Source organism: Gymnogyps californianus, chromosome 25 (genome assembly GCF_018139145.2).
Source record: "Gymnogyps californianus isolate 813 chromosome 25, ASM1813914v2, whole genome shotgun sequence".
Lineage (NCBI taxonomy): Eukaryota > Metazoa > Chordata > Aves > Accipitriformes > Cathartidae > Gymnogyps > Gymnogyps californianus.
Window position 1 is genome coordinate 3,000,033 of NC_059495.1, and position 16,483 is coordinate 3,016,515.

The following is a 16,483-nucleotide window of genomic DNA, read 5'->3' on the forward strand; positions in this document are numbered from 1 at the left end:
TGGAAAGCTTTTATAGCATAAAGACACTTGTTTAAATCCATCTGCTGTCTGAGGCAACTATAATCAGTACCATGTGATGGCTTACACGTGAAACAAGTTGGATGGCTCATAAGGCCTGGGTTTGCATTGCTACCTGCCCCCTCTTATGGAAGGACCGCAGAGTTTTTGAAGTGCTTGTTCATGCAACAGGCAGGGTATTTCTGTTATCTGCATCCTACAATGGGGCAACTCAGGTGTTATGAAACTTGCTCACAGCCACCTAGGAAATTAGTGGCAAAAGCAAAACACATTGCAGATATCTGAAGACTTACATTACTGTCCCCAGCATGCAGCCATCCTTCCTGCCTCAGCATTCACAGCAAATCCACCAAGGACAGGGCACAACATAAACCCCTGTCACCTGTCCTGCCCGGTGCATTGTCCAGCAAAGAGCCCGTGTGGGTGGGAGCTGCCCCAGGCTGGCAGGGCAGCAGGGGTGTGGAGGGCTGTCCAGCCCACACCTCTCACCTACCTGCAACCCCCCAAATAGTGACTGGAAACCAGAAGTGACCCAAATGGAAAACTAGTGGAGCGAGAAATCAAGAGGCATTTGAATTAAACCAGGCAGGGAAGCTAATGGACCATGTTCACCCACTTCCATGATGTCAACCCACACATCACACACTCAGAGCAGGAAGAAACTGGATCCAGTGTTTGCACTGACAGACTATTTTTACATCAATCTATGCAAAACAATTTCTTGTCTTCTAAAATCCCTGGGCAAGGAGCTGTTGGCTCCTGGCTCCTATGAAAAATGACAAAATAAAGGGGAGTCACCTTTCCCTGTGCTTTGCAAATGGTCTCCTGCTTGTATAGAGTAACGTCGGCAAGATCAGTTGTGCAAGGCGCTCTGCAGACACAGGGCAATATGAGCAGAGAAGAGAGGGACTGCTACAGGCAGCTTTTGACAAGGAAAGGCACACAGAGGTGAAGTGAGCTAGCCAAGGATATTCCAGGGAGCTTGTGGCAAAGCCAAGAAATGATGCCAGCCCTTCTGAGCTCAGCCTGCCTTTGCTATCACCTCCAGGCCATTCTTTCCCTTTAAGTAAAAGCTGATTCACGCCTGGAAGAAGTCAGTGTGAGGCAGCAGATATTCCCATTTCCAGTGAGGTACCATAAGGTACTCCGCAGGCATGGCAGCAATTGGGACGTCAAGAATACAAAAAAAAATATATATATACCTAAAAAGAATGATTTTAGCCTTTTATTTCCAAAGTGAGTTTAGAGCTAGTGAAAGGTCTCAGATCAATACCAGCAAAACTGCAAATTGGAGTCCTCCCCTTAGCCACAGAAAGGGTACAGCTGAGACAGCATCTGCACAAACAGCCTGCCCACAGTCTCTGCCAGCGTGCCTCAGCTCTGACCTTGAGGAGTTGCCTTGAAGTGCAAGAGGGAAACTCCCCCTTCCTCCTTCCTCCCCCCTTCCCATGCAGCCCTGGGCTTTTGTTCCCCAGCAGGGAGGTCACTGCTGGTTTATTTTACTTGGGTACATTCTGTCTAGAGAAGAAACTGAGTCTTGACAAACTCATGCCACGTGCACACCAAGAAGACCTGCTTCATCATGCGGGTAAAAAGAAGTCCTAAGGGGCTCAAGGGGATTTTGCAGCACAGATTTTGAGGCAAATCCAGCCCTAGAGAGAGCTTAGCTACCAGGCTGGCTCTGGCATTTCAGATGGCAAGATGCAGTTGCCTGTTCATGTGCTCCATTATAAACAGGCCTTTCTTCTCCTCTCCTGCCCCACAGCTGTACATGTGCTTGGCCCCATGCCCCAGGGACCTTTGAAAACTGCATTATAGGTTCTCCCTGTACAAAGTTTGGATCAATACAGCTGTCAGGCTTTGGCCACATTACCCCTGCTAATTGGAATTACAATAGGCAGACTGCAGCTTTCACTCCATCTCTCTGTTGCTTGTCATAATGTAATCAAAATCTCTCTCGCTCTCTCTTTATCACGGAGCTTGACGGGAGCAGAGGTGCTGGCAACCACGCGGCCTCCAGAGACTACAGATTCCTGTGGATCAGACTGGGGCCGGGAAGCTTTGGCACAGGGGTGGGAAAAGAGCCCCTCGCTGCCGAAACAGTCCGGCCTGCCTTTGGCCAAGCAGGTTAATGGGAGAGCCAGCCTCAGCCCCCCAGCTGGGCAGGGACCTGGCTGGGCACAGCAGGGAGACAGAGATGGGGACTGAGGGGTGCTGGTGGAGCAGGTGCTGCGGGAAGGAGATGCAGAGTCAGGCTAAGACCAGAGGCAGCCACAGCTTGATTGTGGAGCTGGACACTGGCCAGCAGCAGAACCCAAACCCTCACCTGGCTGTGCAGAGGAAGGAGCCTCCCTCCTCAGCCAAGCGGTGCCTGCGCTGAGCAAGCGCGGGGGCACGGGGAGGGTGCCTCCTCCTCGCTGCCTCCTGACATCCCCGGCTCCTGCCTCCCCAGCAGTGCTCAGCTACCCCCACGGCAGGGGGTTCCCACCAGCTGCCAGAGACAAAAGTGAGCAGGGGATCACGGGATAAGCAATGCCGCAGCTTGGCATGGGCATGGCATGGGACGCTGACCAGGACTCGGGTGGCTGGACAGGAATGAGCCAAAGCTTTGTGCTCGCATAGGAAGCTGCCTACTTCTTGCTTAGCCCTAGTTCAAGCAAAGCTGAGATAGCATCTAAAGGCTTCAGCTAGGTCAGGATCCCTGCCACACTAGGTGCTGTGCAAAAGTCCCTGCCCCAGCAAGCTCCCCACTACGCTGACTCACAAACCCCTGCCCACATCTTGCTCACTGCTCCCTGCCTATGTGCAGCAGCCCTGCCAGCAAGAGGCCACGCACGTCTTCCTCACACCAGCTCCGAAGGCTCGGCCAATTTGCGGAGCTGGGGTGATGCATAGCGGGCAATAGATAGAGCATGTGTGATTTGTTGATCATTATCAAACGGCAGTAATGCAGGGCTGAATTACCCAGATGAGGGAAGAATCGGCAGCCTGGACCTACTCACCTCCCCAGAGACTGGCCATAAACAAAACTTAAATAATTAGAGTGCTTGGGCGGAGATGCAGCCTCTAAGTATTCTTAGGCTCACGCAAATAAAGGAAATAAATTCTTGGAAGGTGCCAGGCTGGACGGGGCAGAGGGAGGCTCATTTTCCACATCACTTGAGAGCAGCCGTTATAAATCTCACTGAAAGATGCACCTCCCCAGGCTAGCGATATTTTTAAACTCCGGGAGAGAGGGGAGAGAAAAAAACACATTTTAGTATTTATACCACAGGCGAAAAGGGTATTTAAAAATCAGGGTACATTTTTGAAAGTCTGTTCCTGCCATGCCAAGAAAGAAAGAAAGAATTTTCTTTCTATAGTGTGATAGCTGGACATATTAGTCCCAGAGAATTCATTCCTACCACCGTCCTTCTGTTGTAAACTGAGAAATCAAACTCCCAGAAGGACTGGGGGCAGTCAGGGGATAAAGGTTCTTTCACTGGCAAATTGCTAGTTCAGTCCCCAACTGAATCAGTAGCAAATGCAAATCAGCTCCTCTGCATCCTGAGGGGTGACTTCCGCACTGTCCCTGCTTAGTTGGTGTCTGGGATAATGTCCCATAGGAGATGAGATGACATGGCTCTACGCAGCAGCACCCTCACGGGAACAGCAGTCTGGTTTGCTGGGCCAGGAGCCCGAGCATGTAACCAGACACAGCGGGGATGGGACATCAGGGCACAGGGACCTGCTCGTGGATGTCAACTGAAGGACACGGCCCTGGAGTTAGAGCCAGGGCAGAGCCTCACGTGGTGTTTTGCCTGCTGGAGCAGTGTGTCCCAGCCGTTCTGCATGGCAAGGCCACCTGAGCTTTGGGGCAGGGAAATCCAGGCATCGGCTTGTGCAGGATCGCCAGGCCAGTTTTCCTTTCTGATGCTTTGTTGTTCCTCCAGTTGGTTAGCGTTTCCTTCCCTGTGCAGGGTGGGGAGTGGGGTGGGCTCCTTTTTTGGCAGTCATCTAGGAAATCTTGTCAACGGCTGACTGATTACAGGTAGACTGATCACAGGTTGAACGGCGCTGCATGGCAACAGTCTGCCACAGGAGGTATAACAACGTAAGAGTTCTCAGCCTTGCTCTCAGGGGGGTCCTAGAGGACCCAAAGATAAACTGCCAGAGCACTGCCTTCCTCTGCAAGCACTGCAGCTTTCCTCCTGCCAAACTCAGTCCTGCTCCTAATTCCCTCCCGGGTCCTCAGGCACTGAGAACATTTCCCCTTTTACAAGCTGTGCTCTGTGCAAGCCTCTCTGCCTCCCATCCCTCCCACCCCTTACCAGGACTGCTGTCATCCTCCCAAAAGGATCCTATTCAGCTTGTATCAAAGGGATACATGAGCACACCCATTAGGCATCAGAGCATCAAGCAAATCCCCAAACAAGCTGCCTCTAAAGATCAGAGCACACTGTAATCACTCCCTCTGCAAGGAGATCCCAATAAGCCCTCCCCCACTTTCTCTGGGTTCTTGCTGAACGCAAGCACATGAGATACGTTTGGCAAGCTCAGCCCCATCACTAGTAAAAGTCTCTTCATAAGCACACACAGAGCTCCTGGCCTCTCCCTGCTCCCCTGCAAGCCCTCTCCCCGATTTCAGCGCACAGCAGATGCTCAGAGGCTGCCCCAGCCGTCGTGCCCTGCAGTACGGAGGGCATTGCTGCTGCCCTGAAGGTCTGGGTCTCACATCCCCGCCTGCAGCTGGAGCGTACCACCTGGGCTGGGCAGCAAGAGGGGCTGCTGCAGATGCCACAAGCAATAGCAGCAGGTCCCCTCCTCTCGCCGCCCTCCTCGCCCTGCTTCCCCCCAGGAGACAGCAGAAAACCAATGCAAGGCCAGGGAGAGGGGAGTGCTGGCAGCAGGTGGATGTGCCTGCACAGGGGCAAACACCAGGACAGAAGTGGCACTCTGGTACACATGTTGGTGCACATGAGTGTCTTTCATAACCATGGCCTTGAAGAGAAAAGCAAGAAGCCTTTTCTAAAGCCTTTCGTAAGACACCATGTGCTTTACCAATGTGACACAACAAGCACAGCACTTAGCTTTGAAGTCGTGATGATAGGTGTCCTGTAGATTTGGATCCTGGGCTGGTCTGAGACTGCCCTTTCTTCAGCACCTACTACCTAGATCTCAGCCCCTTGGTACACAAAAATGAACTCATCCTTCCCGAGTAAAATACACAGAGCTCCAGCGTGTCCAGCTGTAGGGTGCAATGCGCAGACTAACAGCACCCAGCAGCACTGCCTATAGAGCCAAGAGGGGTCCTGTATCCAATGGAAACTGGCAGCTGATATAAATTACAGCATGGCAAGGATGCTGCTACGCAACACATCCCTGATCCTTAATGACCATAAATGGGCACAGCCTTGGTTCTCCCCCGCACCCAGAAGATACCCCTTCCTGCAGCTCTGTCCCTAGCCACCGTGCCGGTGCAGCTGACAAGGGGAAGAGCATGAACAGTCCCAGTAATGAACAGCTTGTGCAGTTGTCTCCACTGTACACCACCAAATCACTAGCTGCTGCCTTCTGTTTCAGCCCTTAAAACAACATTGCTTCTCAAATGGCACAAGCCTTGGCTAAGTGAGTAAGGTGACATAGGCAAGAGCAGCAAGGAAATACTGTGTGCTGCAATCTCTTCGGAACAGGGGTGATCTTTTTCTTGTGTATACTTACAGCCCCTAAACCGACTTTGATTATCCATCCTTAACATTTCCTCTAGTTTTGGCACCCCCAGGCTAGGAAGGCCATCACCACAACTACTCTGGTGGGAATGTAACTCTGGGCTTCCCTACAAGGGGTCTCAGTGCTGATTATCCAGCCCAGGAAAAGTCAAAGAGTAAAGCCCATTAGATGCCTCTCCCTAAGAAAAAAGTAGCCATAGCTTGGTGCAGCTGAATTCTCCAGTGAAACCAGTGTACTCCTGACTGCAGGCTTTGTATGGATGTTTAACGTGCTGGCAGCAATGCGCACCCTTCTCCTGCCCACCCCAGCATTCACTTTGCTGGGCATATAGCACTCATCAGTCTCTGGCACAGCGGCTGTAGCTCCAGCAGTTAGTTAGGAAAGCTTGGGCTGTAGCACACTGAGACACCGGCACAGTCTCTTCGTTTCTAGTCCTGGCCCAGTGGGAGGGTGAGAAGATATTTCAAGGCAGGGGGAACCTCCGTCACAGCCATGGGTTTGGGTGAGGGGTGAGTTAGCTAATAACTCACCCAGCCCCAGACTCTGAGCCTAGCTAGCTCATTTGTTTGGGCTGTTCAAGGACGGGGCAGGGTTCATTCCTCCCTTGCTGCTTTCCCCTGCCCTGAGTGCCACAGTGCCTTGCACAGGCCAGCATAACCATCGTGTATCAAGCTGCTCTACACAGAAACCTGGAGAAGACCGTGATGGAAACCCTGACCTTTCTCCTGAACTTCTGTATGTGCCTCTGAGTACACCCTGTTCATCATATTAAACTCTCCCCTACGTCTATGACTTCTGCCTGTCATGGACCAGTTGTAACCCCTGGCTTTGCGAGAACACTCAGCACAACAGTCTCTAATTATAGGCCTCTACTTCAGCTCTTGTGTCCCACCAGCCTCTTCTACACATTAGCATTAGACCCTGAGTCCATAGCCAGAACTATGCCCCCAGACTGCCCCCTTGGGCTGTCTTTCCTAGGGACAGTGAAAATGGTCAATGCAAAGCTTCTCAAGCACTATCCTCCTCGGTCCAGAGGGTATCTTGACAGGGGATAAGAAATGAAACCTGATTTTGGCAAGTGTGGGATCCTCAGTGCAAAAAGTAGATACCTATAAGGCCAGCTGACATCCAGTGCCCCCCCTGGATCCGCATGATGTGGCTACAGACCCTCCTCTGCAGCAGCCTGTTCTGATACCATGTCTTTAGCCTCACACAGAGAACAAGGCTGGTTTTGCTTTCAGGTGGCCACACGGCACTCTGCTCCAGCCCCCTCATCTCCCGTACAGATGGGCCTTTGTGCTGGGAACCGCTCTCGCCTGTCACCAGAGCAGAAACGCTGGATGTTAGCCACTGGCTGCGAGCTGCATGGACCCTCTGTCACTCCTGGCCATGCCTCCGGATGCCTCACTCTAGCACGGGGGGAGGAATGGATCCTCCATGGGAAAGGAAAAATAGACTCAAAATCAGTCTAATTATGGGGTTTTCCCAGGTAGAGAGAGAACTGCTGAGAAGAGAGATGGAGGCAGAGTCCTCTTGACTAACCAGGCTTGGGAGCACCTGCTGTCTCATAGCCAGGTGGTCCATCTGGTACCTGCCGCTGCTTCAAGGCAGTGATGTGATTTGCAGGTCCTTCTGTAGCATCCCTGCATGGTCGGGAGCAGATGGAGGCACTTTGCTATTTCCTGCAGTTAGAAAGGCAAATAGGCTGGGATGGGGAACAGAAAACCCCATCCCTGTGTTTTCTCCTTCAGGGAGGAGAGTCACACGGATTCTGCCTCTCCTTAAGCTCTCCTCCCCTGCCCACCTGTAGGTCAAATGAAGAGGGAAAGCAGTGCTGTATACCAGTCTCCAACTGGACTGGCTCAGAGCCAGGGTGGGCAGGCCTGGAGCAGAGTGAGGGAGAGAGGCAGAGTTGGGTGGATAGTGCTTAGAAAGGCTTCCTCCTGCATCACACCAAATAATGTCAAAGGAGGATTATAAACCTCCTGCAGGGACAGCTTTATTGTGGGGCAATGGAGAAGAGATGGTTCATCAAGTTGGGTCAGTTCCTCCTATCCATCCCCAGCACCCCACAGAGATGCCAAAGGGACAAGAGACCGCTGGCCAGATTCCCCTTGGCCCCAGCCACTGCAGACCTGTGCCATGCAGGGCACAAGCAGCCTCCCTAGCCTGGGACCCCCTGTCCTCCTGGGCTGGGCAAACAGCAAGGGACTGAAGCTCTCTCTCCCCATCTCATGCCCAGTAGCTGCTGTTCATCTGCCTTGGGATTGCTGCAGAACCGAGAGCTGCCGCAGCTTTTATGATGCCAGCCTGCGTGAACGGCTGCATCAGCCCCAGAGACGGGGAGAAACGTGCATGGACAGCAAGGCGTTAAACTCCCCACGCTTTCTCGGGTGCCCATGGAGGCAGGGACACACAGAAATGACAGCACGGGGCATATAAAATAACACAGTGCTGGGAAGGGTAGCCCTCGCACCTGCAAATTTTGCTTCCCACTTCTGTGTGTGACACAGACAAGATTGTAAATGCACGACTTTAAACCTAGCATGGTGACACAGTGGAAGGACAGGGAGATGCATGTCTGGCTGCCACAGGCTCTCACTTGCAGACTGAGGGGACACTGTCCTTCCTTCTGTGGATGATACTTCTGCATTTGAGCAGCTTGGGCAGGAGTTTCTCTTCTGCTATGGAGCTGAGGGGTTCCCCTTGAAAACCAGGCTGGGAGGGTACGTGCATGTGTGCTGGGAGGGTACATCTATCAGTCTAGCCTGGACTAAACCTTCACTGGCAGAAGCGAAGAAAACTGTAACGCCAGGAGAATATCTGTGGCTCAACAGCAGCCAGGAGGAAAGCAAGGGGATGTATCATGAGAGGTTTCATTCCTTAGTTAAACAAATTTTCACCTGAAACAATGATCTGGGTTAGGGAACCCTCACTGCAGAGCTCTGAATTCTCTGTGCTGGGATGGCTGTGCTCTGGTAATTAACACAATAGGTGTCTCAAATGGAAACTGGGTCCCAGCTCCAGTGGCTGGCGGCACCAACTCACCCTGCATCAGAGCTGCCCTGATTTAATCTGACGTATTTGAAAAAGCAAGAAGATCTCTAGGGGTTGCTCAGATTGGAGTACCTTTGTCCCTCTCTCATTTGTTTCTGCTTTTTGCACCGATATGCCTTGCTGGCCTGTGAAAAGGACTGAGCAAGAGCCATCACGGCCTCGAGCAATGATGTTGCAAGATGCAAACCTTTTCTCAGAGGCCCTGAGGATTGTGGCCATCCATCTGAGGACTTACCAACTCATCCCTGCAGCATTCACAGGCAGCCTGACTTCTGCTCTTCCAAAAATCTTTTTCCCCTGGCGCTGCCCCACCATCTCACCCACATGCCTGTCTACCGGCGGTGCTGTGTAACTCCCCAGGGCGCTGGAGGTGGGAAAGAGCCTTCCCCTGGCTAGTGGTGGCCACTCGCTGCCCTCCTCCCGCCTTATGATGGGGTGTCCCTGCTGTCCCCAGCCTTAGCGGTGCTAGCAGAGGGCAAGGGGTGCCAGTGGAAACGCAGGCCTGGGAAGCAGGTCACGACAACCGGCTCTTCTGGTTCCCTTCGTGATTCAGGTGAGGTATGAGCGGTGCCCAAAGGATCCTTCTGGTGCCTCCCTGTAAACTTGGCTTTGTGGCTGGTGCAGCTGCAGCCCAGAGGAGGGGCGATGCGAGGAGAGATGTGCCAGGCTCCACCAGCATCGGCATCTTGTCAGCCACCAGTTAATTGCGAGCATTTGCCTCGCGCTAGATGTGTTGCTGGATGTGGTAATGTGCCTGCTTCTGTATGTCTCTTTGCAAATGGATCCATGTGCACTGGGCCGGGAGCTCTTGCTTGATTAACGATGCCGGTTCAGAGAGCAAATAGCATTAACCGCGGTCGTCCCTTGGCTCTGGCCATGGGGCAGACACCCTCCTGCTTGTGGGCTGAGCTGGCTCTCAGTACAGCCTGTCGCCTCACCCACACTGACACATTCATGAGCTCATCAATTCATGCCAGGTTAAAACTCGATGGGTCGGTTCCACCGCAACAAGCGAGGTTTAATGAGAAAATATCAGCAAAAGACACACTTTTGCTTCCTGAAATAGCCTGATGTTGTTGTTTCTGAGTTTTGGGAGGAGATAGGTGGGGGAAAGAAAAAATAACAACTAAGAACTCAAACCAAAGGCTGAACAAAACTCTGGCAACTTTTTGCCTTTTGGAAGCTGCTTTGGGATATTAAAGCAGCTCTATAGACTACAAGGTGGACCAGATCCTGCAGTAACACACTTTGACTATTCCCAGGACTCCAGAGAGCTGTCGTACCTCCCCAGAAAGGAACCCTGCCTCCAGCTGCAGCCAAGTTTGACCTAAGGCCTCCAGGTCACCACAGCTCAGTCAATGCCGCTTTCAAGCGCCGTGATGGAAAAACCCTGTGTAAAAGCTTCAGACACCTCTCCAGCTATCCCCTGCTGAGGATCTCAAAGCACTTTGCAAAGAAAGACTCACAGGCCCCTCTCGGAGCCCAAGAGGTAGCCCAGTGATAGCAGACAGGAATTTGTCCTCAGACAGAGGGGAGCGTTTGGTAATAGAGGCCCAGATCTGCAGATGCAGGACCAAGCACAAGATGAATGCCTCTGCTCTGCGTGGCTGCATCTCAAGCTGTACCGAGTTTCATGGCGGGGATAAACAGACAGATTGTTAAGACTTGTAAAGCATAAATTTAACCACAAGTGTTCCTAACCTCTAAAGATCAGCCGCCCAGGATCTCTCCTCCCCAGTACCCCATGGCTTTTCAATAAGCCCTATTCATATCAATATCTTGAAACCCTAATGCCGTAGCCTGAGTTGATACCTGGTTAATGGTTCCAAATGGACGGGCAGGCAGATTTGCATGGAAGGCTGCAGGAACTCTGAATTGAATCCGTTCTGGACGATTGAGCCGATCACATTAAAGACAATTTGTAAAGCAGATTTTTATAAGAGACTCCTTACAGCTTTTACAGCAGGGAACTTTTATTTCCTTATCACAAAAAAAGCTAACATTGTCAGAAGGGGGAGGTAGTATACGTGGATGGGAACAAAATGAAATGGCATTGATCAGATGAGCATGAAAGGTTTTCCAGAAAGCAGGTAGTGTCTCCTGCCTTCCTGTCATCCTTCTTGGGTGCTAGGTACCGAACCACATTTTCCAACAAAGTCCACAGCTACTAATTCACTTATAATAGAGGATCCTAAGTTCCCCTCTCCCGTTCTCCTTGATAAGCAACCTGGTCTGCATTCAAAGCTTACATACGGCTTGTTATATATATATACTCTCAGCTGATTTTGGCACAATGCATTGCCAATTTGGGGAACTACCTGCCTCAGTATGGCATTCAGACCTGTGGTTTAGTAAGGACTGTCAGTCTGCCGTGGCTTTGTGCAGCACCTAGCACAGTATTGTGCTGGTCCTTCCCTGCAGCTCTGGGATGCATCCATAGTACAAATAAGCGCACAAATGAATGAAACAAATGAATGAATAAATACGTAATATAGGATCGGTCATTCCTGCAAATGTGGTGCATCCACCACTAAACTGGTCCAGCTGAGAGTCTCGCCCACACAGGCTGCAGGGTACTCGGTGATCACGGACAGAGGTCGGGAAGGATTATCTTCCCAGAGCATTGCAGAGCTGGCCGTACCCTTTGCTTGGCAAGGCACCACTAGATGCACCACTGGCTTATCCTGACGGAGCTGTCAGCGGGACAGTGCAAGACAAACTACCAGGCTACTGCAGAGTGGCAGGAGAAGAGATTGCCTGACTGCTGGCAGAAAAGCCTTGAGAACAGCCAGAAATAGGATAAGTGGGGGAAAAAAGTCTCGGCAGGACAAGGTAAGATGCCAGGCTACCCCACAGTCACTGTCTGTGTGCCTCCTTGGTGAAACCAATTCCTAGAGCGACTGGGGGAGCATAAACCCCTTTTGGTTTACCCAGCACAGTCACCACAGCATTACTCCACCTCCAGTGCCTTTCCCAAGGGTTGCGGGGAGGGTTTCCTGCACGGGGCTGCCCAGCGGAGGGATGAGAAGGAGGGAAGACTAGGTGAAGAATGGCATGGAAAGTTCTGAGACTCCTTGTGAGGAGCCAGAGCTCAGTCAGGCACCTGCCTGGAAGCACAGAGGAGTGCAGGGAGCCCGAGGCTGTCCCTTCCATCACCTCTTTTTGCAATGCACAGTAGATCCCTTTGTCCTAGGAATACAGAGGTATACCCAGACCTGGTTTCTCATCACTCTGTCAACTTTTCCCTCTCACAGTCTCCCTGGTTTCTTGACCACCTCCCCCTCCCATTTCACCTCTGTCCTCATCCATTTTAGCTGGACCATCCAGTCACTGTGCTCTGTTAATCTCCCATGCCTTGGATGTTATCATCTCTGTCTTTGCTAGCACCAGGGAACCCTGGGCCCTGGCATTTGCTCTGATGGCCAGTCCTTTGGCCCAGACCTTGCTAACTGCAGCCACATCTCAGAGCCACAGTCCAGCCTGCCTGGCTGCTCTTCTAGGACACTGCCCCAGCCCAATGAGAGGAGGAGCGGAGGCAATTCCACCCTGCCTTCACTGTAACTTCTCTCCAGCTGCAGATCTCACTCCTTCTGCAGGCACAGGCTGCCTCTTACCCCTGCAGAAGGCTGGATACCGACCCGGGGGTGGCACATGTGCCCGCTGCCATGCACTCCAGACCCAGCCACCAGGAGCCTAGCCTCAAAAAGGCAAACATCGGTTCTATTTGCATTTCCTAGTTCATTCACAAGCACTGTAAACCCAGACTGCTGGTCCCCCTTCCATGTCTCCGACAGCCGGAAAGCCCTCCAGGGTGGCATTAACCCATTCTGCACTGGAGCAGAATAAAAGAGTCCCCCCCAGGGCACTTCGCAAAGTGGGTCACTCTCCTGCTTCGAAGAGCTGTGCTAGAGCCCAGGGCAGGACCAAGCCCTGGGGTGGGGACACACGGGCTGTTCTGCAACCGCCAGGGTAGGTCGAATGAGCTGAGGAGAAGTCGATCCAAATCTTTGCCCATCTCCTCATTTCCAGGGATGGTTCAGAACCAAAGGGATGGATCAGATGCCATCAGGCACCCAAGTGCAAAAGCAGTGAAAGGAAGGTCTGAAACCTGGGAGCAGTCCAGCCTCCCCGCAAAAGAGCCCGTGGGAAGTGTGTGTGTTGAGGGGAGCGGGGATTTCGGGGATGCTGGACAGCTGAAACCTTCCATCTCTCCTTCCGAAACATCTGTGCTCATTACCCAGCCTTGTGGCTCCCTTTCCCGGGAAGCCTGTCTGCTATCTATGCCTCGCTAGACGTTGCTCGATCCAAAAAGCAAACAAACGGCCTCAGCTCCCAGGACTCCAGAGCCCACTGCCTGCAGCTGCTTCCAAAACAAACGATCGTGTTGTTCCACGACCTCCAAGCCAGAGACGAAATCGGCCCCGACTCTCTCCCACCCTCACGCAGATGCTTCCACACCTGCTCCAGACCCGGGCGCGCACCCCAAAAAGCCGATCCCATCCTTCCCCGCCGCGCCGCAGCACTTCCCGCACCCCCCTCCCCCACCGGCACCCCGCAGCCCTCCTCCGGGGCTGCCCCGAGCCCCGCAGCGCCGCGGCAGAGCCCACGGCCTCCGTGGGGGACCGGCCGGCAGCGGCTCACCTGGTAGGAGCGCGGCCGCCAGGATGCAAACTCCGATAGTCCACCAAGATGCACGGCAACTTGTCTGCAGCTGTGAAGCCATGAGAGTTCCGTAGGAGAAATGGGCAGGGGTCGGTCTGGCAGCGTCGCTGGGCCCCCCACCCTCCCCACCCACGGTGATGTTCAGGTCTGCTTAAAAAAAAAAAAAACAAAAAACTAAAAAAATGTAGGCGCAGGAGGACAAAGAGGTGGTGCGCCCAGCAGGCAAGCCGGCGGGAGGACGGGCGGCCGGACGAGAGCTTCGCACATCCGCAGGGGCCCTGGGGCTCGGCGGGGCGCGGGGCCCCTCTCCGCGGGTGCCGGGGCAGCGCGGGTGCCTTCCTCCGGGAGCGAGCACGTCCGCAGAGCTGGGCGAGTGCGAAGGGGAGGGGGAAAATGCAATAAAAAAATAAAAAGAAAAAGGAAAAAAAAAAAACCAAAAAAGGGGGGGGGGGGGGAAGAAATAAAGACAAGCGAGGGAGAGCCCTCCGCGGGCTGCTGCCGCCGCTCGCAGCGCGGCGGTCCCGTGGCTCCGGCGGCGGGGCTCGGCAGCCCCCGCCCGCTGCCCGCCCTCCGCTTCCCGGGGCGCGGGGCGCCGGGAGCCCGGCGGCGCTCAGGCGGCGGCGGCGGCGGCGGCGGCGGCGGGCCGGCTGCGGCGCTCCATGGCCGGGCGGGGGGCGCGGGGCCGGGCCGGCCGCGGGGCGGGGGGCGCGGGCTGCCCGGGCTGCAAGGCACGGCCGCCCGCTCGCACACGCACACGCACACGCACACACTCCCGGGCGGGGCGGCGGCGGCGCTCGCCCTCTCCTGCGTGATGTCAGTGCACAGCGGAAGGAGGGCGCAGCGTTAACTCTTTGCCTGCCCCGCAGCCCGGCACCGCCGCCGCCGGCCGCTCTCCGGCAGCCGCCCCGCCGCCGGCGGGATCGCCGCTCCCCGGGGCTGCGCCTGGCTCCGGCGTCTGCCCGCCTCGGCTTGCGGGAGGGGGTGGGGGTGGTCGGGGCGCCCCGGCCTCGCCCCTCGCCTCTTCTCCCCTCCAGCTGGCTGCTGTTGGCGGCTGTCTTTTGTTCCGCGAGTGTCCGGCGTACTTGCAGGGGATAATCTCGGAGCCCAGGGCGCCCGCCTCTCTGTAGGCTTCCTAAGGTGCTTTTCGGCTCTGCCTCAGCACCCAGGTTTTGTGGACTTGAGGCTTGTTTTCTGAATTCCCTTACGGATGGTGGAACGCCTAGGCCATGGCTGCTGTCACTGCCAGCATCCTATCTGGCCGTTGGTACGACGTACAGAAATACCTTACATAAGCTGCGCGTGAAATAGACATAGCTATCATATGGAATCTAGATTTACACTCATAAATGCTTTGGGTGTAGATCCTAAGTAATATACAGCGTTTTCGCGGGGCCTGCTGAAAGAAGGAGCTTGTTCTGGACACACTCTGTGTGCGCTGATAAGCGAGGGGATTCAGAATCAGCACAAGGGCTGATGCAGTGGAGGAGGGAGGCACTGGTTTGCTGTGCTTTATAACAGCCCTTACTATGGACACAGACACAGCCTTTGTGGATCTTTTGCTAAGGAGGTATTTAGCCTGCTAATGCCAGCTCCTGAGCTGCCCTGGCCTCCACAAGGATGCTGAACCCCAAACAAAGATGTGAACAACAATGACAACAACCAACAACAAAGCCATGTTGATTTCAAGCTCCATTAGAATAACACAGGAACAAATCAATGCCTGGCAAGCAGAAAAGGACAGAATCAGTGGGGAAGGATACCACACAGAGTGGAAAAGGAAAGGGGGGGGGCAGCCAGCAGCTATAAAAAGATACCTTTAAGGACCCTTTCAGCAGTCTCCTCCTCCTTTTAATTCCTTTAGAAGTTAATTCCTGTTCGAGGGAAGGATGGGCAGCTCTGTAACAAAGCGGATTAGCCAGATACAAGGTTTGTTCCAAAATAACAAAAGTTATTACATAGTAATGAGGTTTAGTTAATAGATTCACAGACTTTAAGGCCACTGGGATTCCTCTGGACATTCTGCTTGTGGAGCAGAGGCTGCTGAACTTGCCCTGATGATTTCTGCCTCCTGCCTCTTCTGTAAAGCTGCAGGCCAGAGCTTAGGAGCGCAACCCCCTCTCCCTGTGGACAGGCAAGCTATGGAGAGCTCCCGGCATCCTTGCAACAGTTGTTTCAGTGGTTGGTTTTCCTGTCCTTGGAGTGTTTATCTGGCTAGTTTCACCTTTAATCCATAAAATCTCATTATTTCTTTTCCTGACTCCATTAAAGAGATACCTCTGATGAGACATTACTCCCCTGGGCAGGTCCCTCCAAGTTGCGATCGAGTCCCCCACATTACACAATGTTCTGACTTAGATTTTTCCCAGTGTTACAGTCTCCCGTCTCCCTTTTAATGTATTGCCACTGGCACCTGAGCTAGCCTCTGCTGAGATGTGTGGGGCAGGCCAGACCTCAGCATTATTGTTTTAAGCTTTCTGCAAATCCAGGCAAAAACATCTTGGGTTGGTTACCCTTGCTTCACACGTTCAGGGTTTCCTTCACAGGCCCAGCAGCTAGAGGTTTTCCCCTGTGAAAGGAAAGAGAATAGCCAAAGCTGTGATTATGCAGTACACCAGGCAGGTCTGTTCTCACCCTGGGCAACCCTTTGGTGCACTGCTTGGCCACGGGGAGCAGTGATAGTTTGGCAAACACTGAAGTTGCCTGAGTTGTTCACTATGAGGGCTAGGAAGGGGAACACTGTTCCTGAGGGCTTGCGGGTGACACAGAACAGACATGGCAAACACACGAAATTCCCCCCCGGTTTGCTGCAAACTCAAATCTGAAATCAATCGCAAAAAGAAAAACTCGGGATTGATCATAGCTTGATCTAAGCAAGGTGACATTTCAGTGCTATGTCTGGGGTACGATTAAGATTTTCCTTCAAGAATATGGGGAGATTTGATAGAGCCTTGTGCCTTGGCCTCCCAAATCACAGACCTCAAACATCTGAGACAAAAATGTAAATCCATTAGCAGCAGCAGCAGCAGTAGACCATTAG

At 53.3% G+C, this 16,483-nt stretch overlaps 1 protein-coding gene across 2 annotated transcripts in view; it reads right to left on the reverse strand.

Annotated features, from left to right (window-relative positions):
* Positions 1 to 13,548, reverse strand: part of NECTIN1 (nectin cell adhesion molecule 1) — a 104,558-nt gene extending 91,010 nt beyond the window's left edge. For both annotated transcript variants that reach the window (XM_050910968.1, XM_050910967.1), the window contains exon 1: positions 13,426 to 13,548. In XM_050910968.1, coding sequence (XP_050766925.1) covers positions 13,426 to 13,507 — 82 coding nt within the window. In that variant the 5' untranslated portion in view covers positions 13,508 to 13,548. The remainder of the gene's footprint in view (positions 1 to 13,425) is intronic.
* Between the last annotated feature and the right edge of the window lie 2,935 nt (positions 13,549 to 16,483).